The 20,549-nt window shown below is 40.3% G+C and overlaps 1 protein-coding gene across 1 annotated transcript in view; it reads left to right on the top strand.

Moving 5' to 3' along the window:
- Positions 1–20,549, top strand: part of SRCAP (Snf2 related CREBBP activator protein) — a 36,684-nt gene that overhangs the window by 4,373 nt on the left and 11,762 nt on the right. The window contains 22 exon segments of the mRNA XM_026682236.2: positions 77–150; positions 3,943–4,187; positions 4,427–4,669; positions 4,813–4,998; positions 5,352–5,492; positions 9,273–9,489; positions 9,713–10,002; positions 10,479–10,569; positions 10,671–10,760; positions 11,306–11,461; positions 11,952–12,208; positions 12,288–12,465; positions 14,151–14,287; positions 14,711–14,880; positions 14,971–15,163; positions 15,288–15,424; positions 15,673–15,859; positions 16,021–16,190; positions 16,579–16,928; positions 17,222–17,770; positions 17,856–18,023; positions 19,696–19,926. Of these exon segments, the coding sequence (XP_026538021.2) occupies positions 4,131–4,187; positions 4,427–4,669; positions 4,813–4,998; positions 5,352–5,492; positions 9,273–9,489; positions 9,713–10,002; positions 10,479–10,569; positions 10,671–10,760; positions 11,306–11,461; positions 11,952–12,208; positions 12,288–12,465; positions 14,151–14,287; positions 14,711–14,880; positions 14,971–15,163; positions 15,288–15,424; positions 15,673–15,859; positions 16,021–16,190; positions 16,579–16,928; positions 17,222–17,770; positions 17,856–18,023; positions 19,696–19,926 (4,198 nt within the window). The 5' untranslated portion in view covers positions 77–150; positions 3,943–4,130.

Genomic DNA, 20,549 nt, shown 5'->3' with positions numbered 1-20,549 from the left:
AGCAAGGCTCAAGCAAACCCAATACATGTTTGTAAAACATGGCATTATCTGCCCTGGATTGACCTTTTCTTTTCAGGTGTAGTCTTCCCCTGGAAAGCGAAACCCTGGAAGTACAGTCTGAAAAGCAAGTGGAATTCTCAGCTCAAACAGGTATAGTTGATTTTTTTTATTGAAAAAATTGTGAATATGGAAACAGCATTTGTATACTTGATTACCATATCTTCCTCAAACTAAAGTTAGATGCAGTTTGTTTCTGTATCCCATACAGGGTAAATCCTCAATTTACAATGGTAGCTTAATGACAATTCAAAGTTAAGACAGATCCCCCGCAAAACGACCCAGATTTGAGTTTCTGATGGCCACCCTCCCTTTTCTGTTGCACAGGATTGTATTTTGGGAGCTTGGTAACCAGCTGTTACAACTGTTTGCAATGTCCTGCAAACATGTCAGTTGCAACATTTTTTCTTCTAATTTCTGACAAAAAATGCCCTTTACGGCCAGTGGGATTGCTTTTTTTTTAAAAAAAAAACCAAGTTTTATTAATTTTTAAAAACAAACAAATCATCATTAACCATTACATACTTAAACCTTTTTCCATTATAAATTTAACAAGTCAAATAAAACCTTATTTTATACAATATAATTCTTTTAAACCATTTCATATGAGCATACAAATACCTCTTATCCAGTTTCTCTTTACTTCTCTTTACTCTTATTCAATTTCATTATTATTATTTCATCTATTTCTTTCTGACTTGGTTACCATTATTCTCATTCTATATTTCTGCAAGGTTTTATTAATTCTCCCAGAAACATAAACACACAACACACAAAACATAAAAAAAATCTTTTAGGAAAGTAACTTGGCCCCAGGTATCTCTCTCTTCATGGACTTCAGTTATATTCATGCTCATCTTACATGTCATTACTTATTTTATTTACCATTCTAAGTCTTCTATATTAGCTTCTCCACACATTTCACTCTTCTTAATTCTATCTTAATTAATCCATCTTAATTTGAGTCATTATATTTGTACCTTTTGTCCATTCTTTATTGTCCCTTTGTCTCGTTCCTTATAATAAAAAAAAAAGAATTTCTCCTGAAATCACTAATCAGAGTATGATGCCTTTCTATCTCCCCCCTAAATTAATCAAATTAACATTTAAAATAACACCCAATACTCAATCCGATTCTGCTTGGTACATTCTATCTACTAATTTTTTTTCCAAAATAAACAAAAAATAATAAATCCAAAATGATTAAATACATAATTAAGCAGTAGATCTAAATATTGAATCTTATAACATTCCCATTGCCTTTTCCAAAAACAAATGCTACAATAAAATTTTTATAATAACATCAATACCATAATCTTATTAAACTCTTTAATTAAAACTCAATATTCTAAACCTTCCCTTTAATATTATTAAATTTTAAAATCAATCATTACTAAACATTTCAGCATTTTAATATCTTATTAACTCTTAAACCATTTTAGTTTTCTATTTCTAATACAATGCTACAATATCATCTTATGTACCTTGCAAAATCTTTTTTAAAGAAATTATACTTTACCCTTTGTCCCTAAAAAAGATTCCTTTTTTCCCATCTAGTTTCAAAACTTTGTGGCTTTTCTCCACCTTTTTCCTTCCTTTCTTCCCCCACCAGACCTTTCTACCCCCACTTCTTCTAGCCTCTGCCTTACTGACTTCCCTTCTCTGTTGTATTCCTTTTGTTTATTATCATTATATTGATTTTGCACCTTATTTTTCCCTTTCTTAAGTGTTTTTTTAAATCTTAAGTCCTTCATTTTCCTTCCTTTCCCTCTTCCTTCTTTCTTAGTTAAGTTCTGAAATTCATTAAAGATGGCTTCTTCCTCTCCTTCTTCTTCTGCTGTCTCCATCTGTTGTAATGTTTGTTGATAGTTAGCAAGCGCCATTTCTAAAAAAAGGAAGGCTTCTTTCACACTATCTTTGTCATTTTTCTTTGTTTGCTCATATTCTTTTCTCAGTTCCTCAACAGAAAAAGCCATTATAAATCTTTTTTTTTCCCCCTTCTTTCTTCTTGCAACAACCAAGATATTTCAAAAGAAATAGAACAGTCCCAAAGTCATCAATCAATCCAAGCCAAGGCAAAGGTCTCACTTTCTCTTCCTGGGGTAGTATCAATCAACAAAAAAGAAAGTCCAAATCTGTATCTTAAAGCCTTATTGCAATATATTTCAATCTTCAAATCCTTAAGGCATCTCCTCTAACAAAATCTTAGCATATAATTATTTTTTTAATCCTCTCCCTTCCCACTTATCACTTAAAGCCAGTTTTACCTGAAAAAGATAGGTTTCTTAATATCCACTTGTTAATTCCGTAGAGAAGGAGAGTAAACTTTCCTTTCAGCACCTCCAAATTGCCGCTTATTTTCTCTTCTGGAAGGTATCATTCAAAAAGCCATAATTTCCAGGAATTTTGTTAAATATGTCTTAGAGTCCTGGGAACCAAGAAAAACTTTCTCTTTTCAAAGGCTTTCTCCTCTTCCTCCTGCGCATTCTTACCCGGCTGCCAGCTTCTTTGTGGCGGCCATTGCAGACCGCCGCTGCACCGTCTTGGGAAAAGGGGTTCTGCCGGCGGAAGGGGTCTGCAACACCCCAAACCCTCTCTTCAGCCACCCCTGCAGGGCAGCCTTAGCTCCGAACCCGTCCGGATCGGAGCACCAAAAACGGCTAGCGCAGCAGGGATCGCGCAGTATCGCGAATCCCTGCCGCTTGCGAAGCCGACAAACCGGAAGTTGTAGTGGGATTGCTTTATGACCACTGAGTTTGCTTAACAAATCTTGCAAAAAATGTTAGGAAATAAAGTTGTTCATGTGGGTGCCTCACAACTGTCATGATATATGACAGAAATTTGGGGCTCCATTACAGTTATAAATTGTGGGCTGTGTGTATTAGATTTTGATTGGTGTGATATGCAAGAGAGTATACTAGGAATTATTGCAGTCAAAAGGCAGGAAATCTTAACATACACATTGACATGTGAGCACCCTCAAGTTTGGAGCTACATATTTCCTCATAATTGGGGAAACAGACATTTTCTTGGGAAATTTCTATTGGAAAAAGATGGTGTGGTATCAAAATTCTCTTTGTGTTTCATTACATTGTGGTTACATTTCAAATCATAACATATAGGTAGTTCTCAACTGATGACCATTTATCAACTATTCAAAGTTATGGCAGTGGTGAAAAAAGTGATGACCGGTCCTCATACTTACAACCAGGTCATGTGATTGTTATTTATAACCATCTTCGCAGGGGGCTTCCAATAGGCAAAGTCAATGAAGAAATCTGGATTTGCTTAACAACTGCATGATTTGCTTAACAACTGTGGCAAAAAAAGATTGTAAAACCAAGTGCTATTCATTTAATGACTACATTGCTTAGCAATTGGAGTTCTGGTCCCAATTGTGGTCATAAGTCGAGGGCTACATATATTCAGCTATTTTTTGCAAAGATATAGAGATGAGAAAGGGGTGATCTATGAACAAAACTTATAATTTTCAGAGCTATGGAACAGCACAGTAATAACAAGCATTGATTTTTAAAGCAGTCATATGTTCAGAGAGCTACACAGGCAATCAAATTAAATAAACAAATACAGATTTCTTAAGGGTGCATCTATAAAAATTGAAAGAGAATTAAAATATATATTTTGGGAGAGAAACTTTCTCAAAATTAGAATAATCTCCAAACAATGAAGTTGGCCTTTTCAAGACCTTTTCCTACACTTTTTCCCAATTACATTAAATGCTACTAGCAGGTCAAATTGTTTTGTCTTGATAGGTTAATTGTACTTTAATATAAAAAAGCTCTTTTTGCTACGTGCCTCAATTTTGAAAGATTTTCAGTTTGCTGCAATCGTGAAATGTTGATTTCTGCTTATGAATTTCTTCAGCTAATTCTGAGTCAGGCAGTCCCGAGCGCAGGCTGGGCTGCCAAGGAACCCAGGAGCTGGACGGCTCGTCCCAGTGGCTGGCTGACCAGAATGAGGCCAGTTCGCAGCATGCACTGCAACAGGAGACCAGTACTACAACCACAACTGAAACTATTGGGACGAGAGGCGAAGAGCAAGAGCGAATTAAAATGCAGACCAGTCCTCCCCAACAACACCACATGCTGCACGCACAGGTAGAGTTGGAGGTGAGAAGCACCCATGTGCAAATTCCTCTGGATTAGCCAAGTCTATCTGTGGATTTTCAATGATGGTTAAGATAAAGTGAGACACATTTTAGGAAGCAGCTTTGTGGAAAACCCAAGGAAGTTCTCTGAGATTTCTCCTAGACTTATTTTTGGAGTTACTATATTTTAATGATTGAGAGCACTGTGATAATCCTTGTTGTTGATTTCTCCTTCCTTCCATATTACATTGCGTTCTTCAGACTACATCAGACAAAATGACAGGCAGCAATCCAGTGTCGCCAGCCTCTTCAGGCTCACCTGCCTCAAGTGGGAGCATCTCACCATCACATCTCACCCACGATTCCTCTTTGGACAGTCACCTAAGTTTTGATGGTCCCAAGTCGCAGAACAGAGCCCTGGTATCATCTGGGATGTACATCTCCCCTGATCCTGCGACCATGTGGGACAAGACACATGCAGAAATTGCTGAGCAGGCAAAGCATGTAAGCTCTTGTCCAAGCCTTTGGGCCATTTCAGCCACCTTTCTATTGGGCATAAGTACCTGCAATGTAAGATAGTATAGGGTAGCCCTGAACCTTTCAGGAAGCATGTGAATGAACTACCTGACTTGGATACTCTATTTTAGGAAGCAGAAATTGAGAATCGCATTGCAGAAATGAAGAAAGAAGGATTCTGGTCTTTGAAAAGGCTTTCAAAGGTGCCTGAGCCGATTCGGCCCAAAGTGCATTGGGATTATCTTTGTGAGGAAATGCAGTGGCTCTCTGCTGATTTTGCTCAAGAACGTCGATGGAAGAGGGGTGTTGCCAGGAAGGTGGGTTCTGGAATCTTTTAAACTGTCTCTTCTCCAGACTTTTTCAGCTGGTTTGCATCCATCCATCCATTCTTTATACTGTTTAGAAGCAAATACCTTGTAATGGAATGCTTCTTAACTGTTTCATAGCTCCTGTGAGATTTCTGGCATTTTTTATAACCTAGCAACTAAGTGACGTAATTGGTGCTGTTTCAACCAACTAGTGCACAGTATGCCTGTAAGATTTCCCTCCACAAAACGTCCAGTGAACTAATCTTTCCTAAAAAATGGTCCAGGATAAGGTGGAAAACATGGCCACATGTGATGGATTTTGGTCATTTGGACCTGCTGTCTTTCTCCTCTGTGGCATACAGGTTGTGCGTATGGTGATCAGGCACCACGAGGAACAGAAGCAAAAAGAAGAACGAGCCAAACGTGAGGAGCAAGCCAAGTTGCGCCGCATTGCTTCTTCCATTGCCAAAGAGGTCAAGCAGTTCTGGAGCAACGTTGAGAAGGTGTGTAAAGCCCTTGTCCAGAGTCAGGAAAGGTGTGGGTACATCTTGATAGCCTAATTATATAGGCAAGTATATGCCAGCCCATTTTCCTTGTCATATTAAATTCTTATTTTATGTATCTAATCAAAAATGTTTTTTTTCCAGAAATTTTATTATTTTTTTTTTAAAAAAACAAACATATACAAACAAAACACAAAACATAAAAAACATAAAATATCTTTTTGGAAAGCAGCTTGATCCTGGGTTACATCTCTTCGTACAGACATAAATTCAAGTTCATGCTCACTTTTATATACCATTCCATATCTTATTACCATTCTACATTTTTTATATAGCTTCTCCCCTCCTTTCACTCTCTTAATTCTATTTTATTTATTTCATCTTAATTTAAATCATTATACTTATATCCTTTGTCCTGTTTCAGCTGTCTATTTTTTCTCATTAACACAAAATTTCTCCTGTTATCACTGATTGGAGTATGACACCTTTATATATTTCCCCTAAATTTAACACTTAATATAATACATAACTTTCATTCGGATTCTGCTTAGTACATTCTAAAACTATTTTAAGAAAAGAAAAAATTATAAATATATAATATAATTAAAAACAACAATCCATACCAATTGAACTCTATCATTAAAATTAATATTCATTTAAATCTTAAACATTTTACACATTCCTTTTCAAATAGGTATCATGCTTCTATGGGAACAGTTATAAATTTTGCGTAGTTATTCCCCCCCATTTCACTTATACTTTAAAACATTATGTAATTAAAATGTTCCCATTCCTCCTTAATTCAGTTCTCTCATATTTCATTTCATTAATTTTGTTCAAGAAAAAAAAGTTTCACTGAATTACATTGAATATTTTATCCCATTTTATAATCATATGTTATTCCAATTTTCTAACATTATTTCTAATACAAATACAACAATACAGTTTTATGTACCTTTGCAGAATCTCTTTTTCAGTTATATTTTTACCCATTATCTCTAAATAAATCCTGTTTCTTTACATCTTGTTTCAAACCTTTATAGCTTCTCTTCCCTTCCTTCCTCCCTTGCTTCTTCACTTTGCCCTTTTTACCCCCTTGTCTCTCCATCTCCATTTCCCTCTTCTGTATTCCTCTTTTCTGTTGCTTTCTGACATTATATCCACTTTTCACCTTATTTTTCCCTTTTTTGGTTGTTTTTTTAGGTCTTAAATTCTCCATTCTCTTTCCCCCCTTTCCCCTTTCTTCCCCAGATAAAATTACTTGTTCATTAAAGATGGCTTCTTCTTTGTCCCAATCTTCTTGTTCTTGTAGTTTCTCATAAGTAAAAATCGCCATTTCTACAAAATGAAAAACGGAGCCAAAAGAGCCCTTCCCTTCTTGTTCCTCTTCTTTATATTTTTTAAATTCCATTTTCAGTTCATCCACAAGTGATGCCATTGTAAAAAATTTTTTTAAACAACCACCCAAGTGTTTTTAATCATTGAAATATAATTTCCAAAAGTCCCAGAGTCACCAAGCAGTCCAAATACACACGAGCTGTTTCATTTAACACTTTCTTCTTTTTTGACTTTCTCTTCCTGGGGTTGCAATTCAGTTACAAAGTTCCAATTAAAATGTATCTTTTAGAAGTCTTGTTACAGTTTAACTTTAGATTCTTTAAAAATTCCAAGCAGTCTCCTCCAGCCAAATCTTACTCTTATTCTTTTCCTCTCCCTTCCCACTTACAGCAAAAAAAAGTTTTTTCAGTGATCAGAAATCTTTATTGTCCCCTTGGCTTTAATTTTCCAGTTTAATTACCTGCTGATGCCAAAGAGGGTTTTTCTGATTTCTCATTCATCTGCTGTCACCGTAAGGAAGGAGAGTGAGAGAAAAAACAAACTTTCCCTTTTTACTTTCATTCGCTGCTTCCGGATCTTCTTTGGGAGCGATGTATCTTTTTTTTTTTTAATTTAAATTTCAGGGTATCTTGAATGTTGCTTCTTATCTCGGTCAGCCAAAACTTTCACTTCTTAGCTTCCTCCTGCACATTCTTTTCCGGATGAGTGCTTCTTTGTGGCGGCCATTTCTGACCGCCGCTCTACCGCCTTCGGAAAAGGGAGTTAAGCCAACTGAGGAAGAGAGATGCGGCTCCCCTGAAACCCTGCCGAGTCTCCCCTATCTTCGGCCACCTCTACGGGGTGGCTTTAGCCCCAAAGCCGGCTGGCTCGGGGCACTCCAGCAGCGAGCGCAAGCAGAAACCGAGCACAATCGCGGATTCCTGCTGCCGCCGAAGCCCTACAAACCGGAAGTCCGTATCTAATAAAAAATGTTAAAAATGTATGCATGAAATATCTGGTGCTTTATGCCAATGTGTTATTTTTTCCTATAATTATAGCTATATTCCACCCTCCAAAACTCAAGGTAGTGCATGTAGGAATATCTCAACTCCACGAGAAAGGCTGAATTGGGAGATAGCCATTCAGTAAGTTCCCATTGTCAGATAGGTTTATAGTCTCACTCCGTGTTCGAAACCACACTGGCCTACTCTTTTAAAATTTGCATTGGAGCTAAGGTAATTAGATTTATTTTTATTTTTAAAATGTGATTAACTGAATAATAGAGTTGGAAGAGATGTTGGAAGTCTTCTAGTCCATTGTTTGCCAACTAGTGGGCCGCGAGAAAATTTTGGTGGGCCGCAGAGAAATCTCACCCCCAGAGCACCCCCCCAAAGCAATTAATCCAGGCTGCGCAGGTACACAAGGCTGGGCCACCCACATGGCCCATTGGAACCCTCCCTGCCCACTCACTCCTTACCCAGCAAACTTGCCTGCTAAATTGCTATTTTTCCTTTTTTTTTTCTTCCAACCATCAGCTGTTCTGCTGCGCCCGGAGATTTAGATTAGCTAGTAAGCAGGAAATGGTTGGATTTCTTGTTTTCTAGCTAGTCTTTAGATCTAACCTCCCTTAGGACTGAAGGTTCTATTATTCAGTACAGACTCACGGCAAGCAAATTTTATGTGACAGACTCAGGTAGCCAATGGCAAATAGATCACTGAATGATTCTGCGAGCAATTCAATCTGCCTGCCTGCTTTGCCTGATTTTGGGTAAAAGTTGCTCTCTTTTTTTATAAAAAATTCACTATTTACATATGATGTGTTGTGAGTTAATTTTGTGAGTTTGCTTGCTAGCAAATTTTATGTGACAGACTTAAATAGCCGGTGGCAGATAGATCTCTGAATGAATCTGTGATTCTGTGAGCAACTCAATCTGCCTGCCTACTTTGCCTGATTTTGAGTAAAAGTCGCTCTTTTTTAATAAAAAATTCAATATTTATAGAAATATTTATAATCTTTACATACAAGCCATGCCCAGCCAGTCACATGACCACCAAGCCACACCCACAAATTAGGGCATGCCCACAGAACCAGTTAGTGGTCCCTGGGATTTAAAATTATGAGTTTGGTGGTCCCTGAGGTCCAAAAGGTTGGCGACCCCTGTTCTAGTCCAACCCCCTGCTCAAGCAGGACTCTAACATCCTGAACCAATGGCTATCTTTTATTAGCAAAATGCTTTTGAACTGTGAGAAAAAGTCAGACCCATTTTTGTATTCTCGTGGTTGCAGAGGAAAGGGTGGCTGTAATCATGCGTAGTGCTATTGAAAGTGTGTTGTGGGACTTGAATGAATTGAATTTAATCCAAGACCAAAATGCAGTTTTGATATTTTTTAACTTAAGCCACTCAAAGTCGTCTCAAATGGGGAGAAGCATATAAACTTAATAAATAAATAAACCTTCTTCAGGTTGTGCAATTCAAGCAGCAGTCACGTCTGGAGGAAAAACGGAAAAAAGCACTGGATCTGCAGCTGGATTTTATAGTGGGCCAGACAGAGAAATATTCTGACTTGCTAACCCAAAGCCTCAATGAGACTCTTCCAGTTCCCAGCAAGACCAGTGGCTCCCATGCTGGCTCTACTGCTTCTAGTCCACCTCCCCCTGGTCAGCTCATGGAAGATGAAGGTGAGTTTCCTCGACTCTGTTCTTCGAGCTTGTCAATTCCTGACCTACTTAGTATGGCTTCTGTCTCAAACCACACCTTTCCACTTAGACATTTGCCTTGTTAGAAATGGTATTCGCTTCTCAGGGATGGGGTGTGAGATTTCAATGTCCAATCCCGACCCCCAAATCTAGAATTGGTTTTGTGATTTGAAAGGCATTGCAGCTGATCCTTTTTCTCTGGTAGACGGGGATTTCCAACCCCATGAAGAGTCAGATGATGAGGAGACAATTGAAATTGAGGAACAACAGGAAGGGAATGATTCAGAATCACAGCTGCGGGAGATTGAGCTGCTAAAACAGGAAAGTGAGCTGCCCTTAGAGGAGCTACTCCAAACATTGCCACCCCAAATCTTAGAAAATTCCTTCAGTGTATCTCCTTGTGCCTCCAGCTCTGACAATGATGATGAAGAAGAAGAGGGTGAGAGTGAAGAGGAAGCTGAGCACGAGGAAAGTCAGACCTCTGAGGCACTAAAGGTATCCTTCAAGTCAAATCTTGAGCTGGGAAGGTAGGGTGCTATGTATTTATAGGCTGGGATTAAAAGAATCCAACTTACTCAGATTTAAAAGTCATACTGTGCCGTGGTGGCACAGTGGTTAGAATGCAGTAGTGCAGGCTAATTCTGCCGACTGCCAGCAGTTCAATTCTCACCAGTTTAAGGTTGACTCAGCCTTCCATCCTTCTGAGGTTGGTGAAATAAGGATTATGCTGTAAACCCCTTAGAGAGGGCTATGAAGCGGTATATAAGTCTAAGTGCTATTGGTATTTAACTGATGCCCACAATTGCTATTTGCTAAGAAGCATCAATTACATATGGAGCTTAAAATAAAACATTTTTTTAAAAAATGAAGGTTATCTCTTTTTAAATTTCAATGTTGTGACTTAATGTCATATGCTTATGTGCCTTGGAGAGCTTTCTGTCTCTTGAAGCCTTTTCCCCACTTCTACTCAGCAGGAGAAACCCAAACCTGTCACTCAGAGGAATAAGAAACCTTGGAAACCTGATGAAGAAGATGAGGAGTTTACGGCCAATGAAGAAGAAGGTAGGCATGCTGTTTGGGGTCATGGGTTGACTGAATGTAACAAGAATTGGGATGAGGTTGGGATTGCAGTCCAGTAACATAGGAAATCCTTTCTCTCCCAGCCGAAGATGAAGAGGAAACAATAGATGCTGAAGAAAAGCTGGAAGGAAATGTGGATCACAGCAAAGAACTGGATGATCTGGCCAAGGAAGGTTCGAACAGAGATTGTAGCTTGGGATAGCAGATGCGGATTAGGAGTTGGATTCCATGATCCTTCAGAACAATAATTATTGAATTGTGTTTCTGAATGTTTGCTGAACCTATGAACCATAATTCCTAGAATTTGTTAAAGCAACAAGGGTCAGATTAAGCACTAACAGTACTGTATGTCTTAGAGTACTTCTCCTTACATAAAAAAGGGTTGTCACAAACCTTTTTGTTAACTATTGAGCTGGCTCTTTTCCCCCCCTTTAATCTCTTTTTGGAAGCAAGGGGAAACTCACTTCTCAAGTTTAGAAATTGGCTAATTTGAATGCACGATGGAGTATCAAAGGGACAGGAAACATCTGAATCTACTAAGTTAAAAGAGTTTGGTGGTCAGGGTTAAGTCATAGCCTCTAGTTGCAGTTGATAAGTCATTTCAAAGCTTTCCCACTTCAGAAAAGAAAGATGACTTCAGCATAAGTAAAGCAGCAGATGAGGTCAGAGAAATCAAACTCCTTTGGCCCTAACACAAATTTTCTTTTGGACTTAATAGGTGAACTGCCAGTGGAGGAGTTGCTGCAGAAATACGCTGGTGCTTATGCTTCAGACTTTGAAGTGGAAGCATCAGACACTTCATCGGAGGCATTGGAGCCTACCACTTCAGAATACGAGGAGGAATCAGAGGAGGAGAATAGCACTAGTCACTCAGGTATGGAAGGTAATGGGAGTGGCTCCTCTAAGTATACTCTTGTATTTTGGGGTTGAACAATTGAAAATGGGGATTGCACCTCATTATAATCAATGCTGGTTAGAACTGTTGAGAATTGAAGTTTTACAATGTTTTGGAGTGGGGGAATACTTTGCCATCCCTGCTGTAAATGAATTTGTAAATTTGCAGGATATCAAAGCTGAATGGATTTTTGAGGTGTTCGGACATTTCACCTTAGTTCTTCAAATTGATACTTTGCAAAACTGTTGGTCTAAAAACAATGCATTAGATTTGTCTTAATTAAAACCGGGGCCTGCGATGAGTGATTTTTTACGTAGAAAAGCAATTTATAGTTAGTTCTAAGCCATTGCAAATAATTGATTGAAATCAGCCAGCTGCTTTCAATCTGGGGTCTGAAGTACTTTTGGTCCAATAGTTAATGGGATTATGTAGCATGGCTTTGTCCCAATGTTGCTGATTTTGCCTCCAGATTCCACAGAAGAGGACGAAGAAAGTGAGCAAGAGGAAAGTGAAGTAGAGGATACCCTTGAGGAGGAAAGGAGGGAAGCTTCAGTAATCCAGGAGGAAGATTTTGGCGTTGAGTACCTGTTAAAGCAGGATGATGATAATGGTGGCGATGGAGACAATGATTCAGCTCCACCCCCAGGGCCAAAAAAAGAGATCACAGACATTGCAGCAGCAGCCGAGAGCCTGCAGCCAAAAGGCTATACCTTGGCAACCACACAGGTGAGTCATTTCTGGGGTCAGCCAATTAGGGAGTGAGTGAAATAAAACAGACAAATTATATTACCATTCTCCCTTGCAGGTTAAGACACCAATCCCTTATTTGTTGCGTGGAACGCTGCGAGAATATCAGCACATTGGCCTTGATTGGTTGGTTACCATGTATGAGAAGAAGCTCAATGGTATCCTGGCTGATGAGATGGGTCTTGGTAAAACCATCCAGACAATTTCCTTGCTGGCACATCTGGCCTGTGAAAAAGGTGGGCAAATAGCTTGGGCAGGGAGGAGGTCAGGGAGTGGAGATGGATTCCACATAAGAAAAAAGCTACAGCTGATCGTTGTGCAGTCATATTGGGTACTAATGTCCACTTGCATTCTTGGTAGAGTAGCTGGTACCTGCAATTGATCCTTCCCAGTGATTCATAATATATTAAATAACCCCATTACAAGGATAGATCTGTAGACTGTAGTGGGACAATTCCTGTAGGTCACGTAGAAGCATCCCAGTATCACTTGGTGGTAGTACTTGGTGAAATATAACCACTGCAAAGCAGTCAAGGAAATCAGATTACAGCTCCCTAGCTACTACAACAAAATACTACGGTTGATGGTACCAAAAACTGTCAAGATACGGGATATTAACAGTTGCCATAGTGCGCCCCCTTCTCAGTATACATCCATCCATCCATCCGATGAGTGAGTGATTCTCCATGCCAGATTCAACTATATCCAAATTGAAAAAAAATCAAGACATTTAGTTTAATAACTCTTGGAGCAACCATGCATGTTTAATTGGGAAGGCTGCAGGTCTCAGGAGTCCAGTGAGATGGCTCTTGGTGATCTCTTTTATTATTTTTAAAAATGTTTTACTATGACTTGTTTTGATGTATTTGTGGTATATAGATAGTCCTCAATTTAACAATTCGTTTAGTGACTTCAAAGTTACAAATTACATGTAACTTTGAAAAAAGGGACTTATGAGCGTTTCTTACATGTCTGCTACAGCATCCCCATGGTCATGGGATAAAAATTTAGACACTTGGCAACTGACCCTTATTTATTATGGTTGCAGTGTCCTAGGATCATTTAACAACCTTTTGTGATCTTCTGACAGTCAATAGGGAAGCCAGATTTACTTAACGACCGTGTTACTAAATTTACAACTTCGGTGATTCTGACTTCACAACTGTGGCAAAACTCAACTATCTCACAACAGAAATTTTATGCTCAATTATGGTTGTAAGTTGAGGACTCTGTGTATGTGTGTGTTTGAGTGTTTGTGTTTTGCTGTATACCCACCTAGGATCATTTTTTGTGAGATGGATGGCCATATAACTTTAATGAATAAATAAATTGTTGAATTGATCCAGCCCAAATGTATTTTTTTAGGTAGACCTTCCTCACTGGCTCTTTTTTTAATGGATGGGGAATTGTAAAAAAGTATTAATGATCCCAGTGATACTTAGCATGCCAGAGTTTTTAGTGGTCCTTAAAAATCAGGGTGGGCAATGAGCCTGTGTTGAAATAGTTCCCAAAACCTTATTGGCTTCTGTAGGAGACAATACGTGGGATTAATTCAAAAAAACATTGCTAGGTGGTGTTATGGTCACCCCAAGTATGGTATGCTTTGAATTGGCTCAAAGCCCAGCATGAGTCAACGTGACCTTAAAATGCCACAAAATTGCACATAAAATTCTCAAATGGAACCTGGCACTGGTCAGAGCCACTGCAAGATTATTCATCCAGCAGCCTGAAAGAGCTCACTTGGACAACCCAGTTGGGAAGAAGATTTGGTGTATATTTTTTTTTCATATGATCGGCTTGTGATGGTATTGCCATCTTTGTGATAGAACTGAATGTATCCAGGGGACAATAAGGTGAAGAAGTGACCTTTGTCTTTAGAGACATAAACATTTTGGGGTATGACGTTTGTTTGCTCCTGCAGGCAGTTGGGGTCCTCACTTGATCATCGTTCCTACCAGTGTAATGCTCAACTGGGAGATGGAAATCAAGCGCTGGTGCCCCAGTTTCAAGATTTTAACATATTATGGGGCACAGAAGGAACGCAAGCTGAAGCGACAGGTGAGAGTTTTTAAGCACTCGCAGCTGGTTTTGAACTTTGCTATTCTTCAGTTACGCATAAGAAGGTTTCCTTTTGCTTTATCATCTTGTGTGCCTAGTACCTGCTATTCGTAGATATGCCAAATGTAGGGTAAATAGGAAATGTTCACATTAATGCTGTTTCCTAGTAGTTAAAGCTGAAAAGATTACTTGCAAGGGATTGACTTCAGGTCCATCGCAGAACCCTGTGTCACAGTTCTAGGAACAGCAGGCACAGTTGACCCTGGGTAATATATGCAGAGAGAGAGTTTGTATTAGGAGAGCAAATCCTGCTTATGACTTGAGCAATTTTGTAAACATTTCTACTAGGAAAAGGGTAGCAGACAGTTAATGAGGGATGTTTCTTATTAGCCCTGCTGTAATTCCTTCATTGCTTCCATTTAGGGTTGGACCAAGCCCAATGCTTTCCATATCTGCATCACCTCCTACAAGTTGGTGTTGCAGGATCACCAGGCCTTTCGACGCAAGAATTGGAAATACCTGATCTTGGATGAGGCTCAGAACATCAAGAACTTCAAATCCCAACGCTGGCAGTCTTTGCTCAACTTCAACAGGTGAGGAGAGATACAGTGTTTTCCTCAGCATTGAATAGAAAGGCCTTTTCCTTCAGAAGTTTTCAAATTTGTGTCTTGTTTGTGTTCTAGCCAGAGGCGGCTGTTGCTGACTGGGACGCCTCTTCAGAACAGCTTAATGGAGCTGTGGTCTCTCATGCACTTTCTGATGCCACATGTCTTCCAGTCACACCGTGAATTCAAGGAGTGGTTTTCCAACCCCCTGACAGGCATGATCGAAGGCAGCCAGGAGTACAATGAGAATTTAGTCAAAAGACTGCACAAGGTGAGCATCGTGGAAGGAGGGGAGGGCCCTTTGCAAGGGACTGTTGAAAGTGGACAGAGATTGAATTACCAGATAGGAAAAAATCTGGAACAGAACATGTTCTTCTTTGTCATCCTCCCAACAGGTGCTGCGTCCCTTCCTCTTGCGAAGGGTAAAAGTGGATGTAGAGAAGCAAATGCCAAAGAAATATGAGCATGTTATCAAGTGCCGTCTTTCCAAGCGCCAGCGTTATCTTTATGATGACTTCATGGCCCAGGCTACGTAAGTATAGAAAGCTAGTTGAGAAGTGACAGGGGAAATACTCTGGATACTAGCCTTAGGTTTTATGAGGAAGTGTGGGCCTCACAGAACAGTAGGCTGGTCATTGAAGCACTATAGACCATGGCATTTCTGTAGCTTTTGTTTTTTCAGCTCCATGCCACAGCAGTGCTTATGACTTTTGAAATTGATTGTTTTGTTCCTTGGCATCTGCGGGCATAGCTGATTATATGTGGCTGTCATCCTTTCAGCACCAAGGAGACATTGGCCACGGGGCACTTCATGAGTGTCATCAACATCCTGATGCAACTCCGCAAGGTCTGCAATCACCCCAATCTTTTCGACCCACGGCCGATCCACTCGCCATTTATCACGGAGGGCATCTGCTTCAATACCGCCTCCCTTGTCTTGCATGCTCTTGATTATGACCCTTTCAAGGCAGGTGCCTCCTCTTCTGATCTTTTGGACGGGTGGAATTTCTCCATTTGGAGGGATATCTGGGTGGACAGGCGACATCTGTTTTTGAGACGGGGGGGGGGGGATGCAAAAGTAGAATAAAGCATCCTGATTTATTGCGTGTGAATCTTAACCTCTTATAGGATGTGGATTTGGGCATTTTTGATCTGATCAACTTGGAAGGCTCTGTGTCCCGTTATGAAACAGACACATTCCTGCCCAAATGGAAGGTGACAAGGAAAATGATTGAAGAGATTGCTGAGTCCCCAGACCCTCCTCCCAGACCCAAGCCAGTCAAAATGAAAGTGAACAGGTACTTGCAATTCTCTCTTCTCAAGAGGTTTCATTGTATCGTAGCCAGACATTTCTGTTTGGATACAAACTTGCTAGCTCTGAAGGATGTGGGTTTTCTGACCTAAAGGAAACGTTAATATTGAGGTTATTCTAGCGGCAATTATGCAGCAGAATATGTGCTGTTAGTTAAGGTGCTCTGCATTCATTATTCTGACTTTGAATTCTGAGTATTACCTTGGCTAGAATAAATATTATGCAATAATCTTGGCTGAGAACTGTCTGGTGGGGACTATTATATCTCTCCATCTCCGAAACTGTCTCCATCAGACAGTTCTTAGCCAATATTTTTTTTTAATTGCATAGCAGAAAAAAAGGAAATATCCATTGCTCTGTGTCATCTCTTTCAGGATGTTACAACCAATGCCCAAGCCAGAAAACAGAACAGTAGTTCTGGTGAACAGCCCTCGACCCACAACCCCTCTACAGAGACCGATAACTCCTGTGCTTCCGGAACCACCGACACCTGCTCTAGCTCCTGTACCACACACAGGCCCTGTATTGCCAGGGCCTTTGCAGTCCACCACGCTCCCTGCTTCAGTGTCTCTCCCTGTGCCAGTCCCGATCCCTCCTTCACCTGTGACCATGTCAATGCCAGTGCCTCCTTCTGCCAGACCACAGACCCCAACTCTAGTGCCTACTTTGAGCCAGAACAACCCAGCTGCTGCTCTGCTGCAGAGCCAGGCCTCTGTTCCTCAGGGTGAGGTTCGGAATTTTAGGGGAAATGAGGAAAGGGGGTGGAGTGGGAGGTTGAGCTCTGCTGCTTCTTACCTTCATGTAAGAACTTTTAAAATTGTTTGCGTGAAATGTATCTGCACCTCTTGAGCTTATTTTGAAGTAGAATAGTAGATTTCTTGTTTGACTTTTAAACAGAAAATAGCTCTTGATTGCAAAAATATTTTGGTATTGGGGTTGCTTAAGGTAGTATCCTAATATTTTAAAAGGATAGAGTTGTAGGTCTCTTACCTTGTTCTCTTTTTTCCCCCCCCACAGTGCTTCCCATGGCAATGACTGCAGCTCAGCTGATCCCAAATACTCCCCGGCCTCTCCTCTCACCATCTCCTGTTCCTCTTACCACAAGCGCTGTCTCCTCCCTTAAGGCTGCACCAGTCCCAGTTCCAATGGGGCAGCAGCCCCCAGTTAGCTGCTTGAGTGCCACCCCAGTGCGACAGCAACCACCCGTTAATACTTTGAGTATCACTTCTGTCCAACAGCAGCCCCCCATCAGCACCCTGGGCATTAGTCCTATGGCTCAACAACCACCCACCAATACCCAATCAATTAATACACTTAGCATATCCCCCATTAATCCTCTGGGGGTGTTCCCTGTAGGGGGGCAGCAACCTCCACCGACCAGCACTTTGGGCCCAGGACCTGCAAGTGCTACCACTCAACAACCCACCAGCTCCATTGGGGGCATAGTGAAGCCCATGAACATCCATTCTGCTGTACCTACCTTGCCTGGATACAACTTTGCAACAGCGGCTGGAGGTGTGCAGCAAAGGCTTTTGCTGTCCCCAGATATGCAAGCACGATTGCCTTGTAAGTATTAAGGAGCTAGTAAAACACAGGCAGCCACCATGATGGTTTGAAAATCTAACCCTCATTTTTCCCTCCCCCACTGCAGCAGGTGAAGTAGTCAGCATTGGGCAACTTGCCTCATTGGCTAATCGGCCTCTCCAAGGTGCCCCAGGCAGTAAACCCCTAACATTCCAGATCCAAGGCAACAAGCTTACTTTGACGGGTACTCAAGTTCGCCAGGTCACAATGCCTCAGCCAGCCCGACAGCTGCCAAGTAGGTAAACCCCAGTCCTGAACAACCCCAATGACTCCCTTGTCCTCTGTCTTGAATAAGGCAGATTTGGGTAACCTTTTTTTATGATAGAGCAGAGCAGGTCAGAGTAGAATAGAATAGAATAATAAGGAATGGGAGTAGAATTCTTGGTCAAGTGTGATTGGACACAGAAGGAATTTGTCTCTGGTGCATAAGTTCTCAGTGTACATAAATGATCATAATCATAACCATACAATACAGTCATCATAAATTATAACATACAACACTCAGTTTTAGTCATAGGATACTAAATATGCAATCAACCTAACTCATGGGATACTGAATAAAAGCAATCAACATAAATCATAGGTTACAAACAACAAAATTACAATCATAAGCTAGGGAAATAGGTAATAGGAAATATGAGAAGGATGATAGTAATACTATTCGTATTAAGCTAAACATTATTAAAATGAGAAGAATAGTGTTATTACTATCCTCTTTCCAAAAAAAATTTCAATTTTCTTTTTAAACCAAGCATATTGTTTAGCTTAATAATGTTTTATTAAATGGAAATCCAGCAACCTGAGCCCTAATACAAAATAGTGGTTTGGGCAACTTCTGAGCACTCGGTTCAGGGATTTAATTGTGCTTTAATACCTCTGCCATACATACCAGAATTTTAGCTGGGGGAGGGGGATTATTTGTTGTCCCTTGAAATCGGAAGGCTTGTTTTGTTCAAAATTAGCAACAGGATATCGGGTTATCATGTACCATTTAGTCATTCTTGGGTTAGGATCTTTTCAGCATATGAAACAGTCTTGCATGATGTGTGTTTTATAAATGAGACAGCATTAAACCTTGCCCTTGCCATTTAAAATGATTTGCTCTACACAGGAATACAGGTAGTCCTCTACTTACAACAGTTCGTTTAGTGCCTGAAGTTACAACGGCACTAAAAATTGACCATTTTTCACACTTACGACTGTTGCAACATCCCCACAGTCACATGATCAAAATTCAAATGCTTGGCAACCGGTAGTCATATTTATGATGGTTGCAGTGTCCTGGCATCATGCGACCTTCTGACAAGCAAAGTCAATGGGGAAGCCAGATTCACTTAACCACCACTTAACAAATCAGTTGTTACTGATTTAACAACTGCAGTGGTTCACTTAGCAAATGTGGCAAAATAAAGTCGTAAAATGAGGCAAAACTCACTTAACAAATTTCTCACTTTGCAATATAAATTTTGGACTCAATTGTGGTTATAAGTTGAAGATTACCTGTATTTTCTTCCTATTATTTAATGACATTTATGGAAGAGAATGGTATCTGAATTAATAGATCCACACACAAGATAAAATGCTTACAATATTAAATGCCTCCTGTTAATGGAAAATAATAGTGGCAGGCTGTCACGGAGATAATATGAAAGAGAAATGAAGGGGTAGATAGCTTTTTTTTTTTTTTGTTGGAGCACTCCCTCTAAGCTCCTGGTGTCTCTTTGTGAGTCATCCGGTGACCAGAGGGATAGAACAAAACTAGAGCTTTGCTTGACTCAAGAGGACCACTGTTTCTTAGTGGGATCTCTCGAAGAGGGCTTACAGATGTATTTAAAACGTTACTAGGCATTGCAGACAGAAAAGACAACAGAATGTTCAAGAATTCTCCTTCCCTTCTTTCTCTCCAGGGAATGTGGTTCACTTAGTGTCCGCTGGGGGGCAGCACCACATAATCAGCCAGCCAGCTCAAGTGGCTTTGATCCAGGCTATGGCCCAGCAGGCAGGGCAGAACCCAGTTGGTGTGCAGACGGTTCCTGGCCAGCAGCCTCCCACCATCCTGCCGGTCCCAGCTACCAGCACAACTGTTCCACCTGTTGCTTCCACAGCAACAATCAGCGTCCCTATTGCCGTTACTCAAGGTCAGTACATCTCTGCACCCTAGGTTTTTCCTTCCAGCTTGTGAGGGAAAAGAAGTCATTTAGGAAATGGGTTTGGAGACATTGAGCCCCTTCCTGCAGCTGGTTGCTCTCCATCAGCTTTCCTTTCTGGTGACTGAGGCTTGTTACGTCTTGATTTACATCCCCAATTGTATTTTGGCAGTCTTCTTTCTATACCTTCTTTATGTTTCAGTTTTCTCCCTGTTCCAACAAATAAAATACAGGTAGTCCTCAACTTACGACCACAAGTGAGCCCATAATTTGTGTTGCTAAGTGAGAAATTTATTAAGTGAGTTTTGACCTATTTCACGACTTTTCTTGCCATGTTTGTTAACTGAATCACTGCAGTTGTTAAATTAGTAGCATGGTTGTTAAGTGAATCTGGCTTCTCCATTGACTTTGCTTGTCAGAAAATCACAAAAGGTGATCACGTGATGCTGGGACACTGTGACCGTCATAAATGTGAATCAATTGCCAAGCACCTGAATTTTGATCACGTGACCATGGGGATGCTGCACTGTTGTCAGTCACTTTTTCACTGTCGTGACTTTGAACAGTCACTAAATGAACTGCTGAAAATCGAGGATTACCTGTAGTAAACAGTA

Source organism: Notechis scutatus, chromosome Z (assembly GCF_049901735.1).
Source record: "Notechis scutatus isolate UNSWTSFEM ecotype Mainland chromosome Z, rNotScu1.2, whole genome shotgun sequence".
NCBI lineage: Eukaryota > Metazoa > Chordata > Lepidosauria > Squamata > Elapidae > Notechis > Notechis scutatus.
This window is presented reverse-complemented; position numbering and strand designations above follow the sequence as displayed.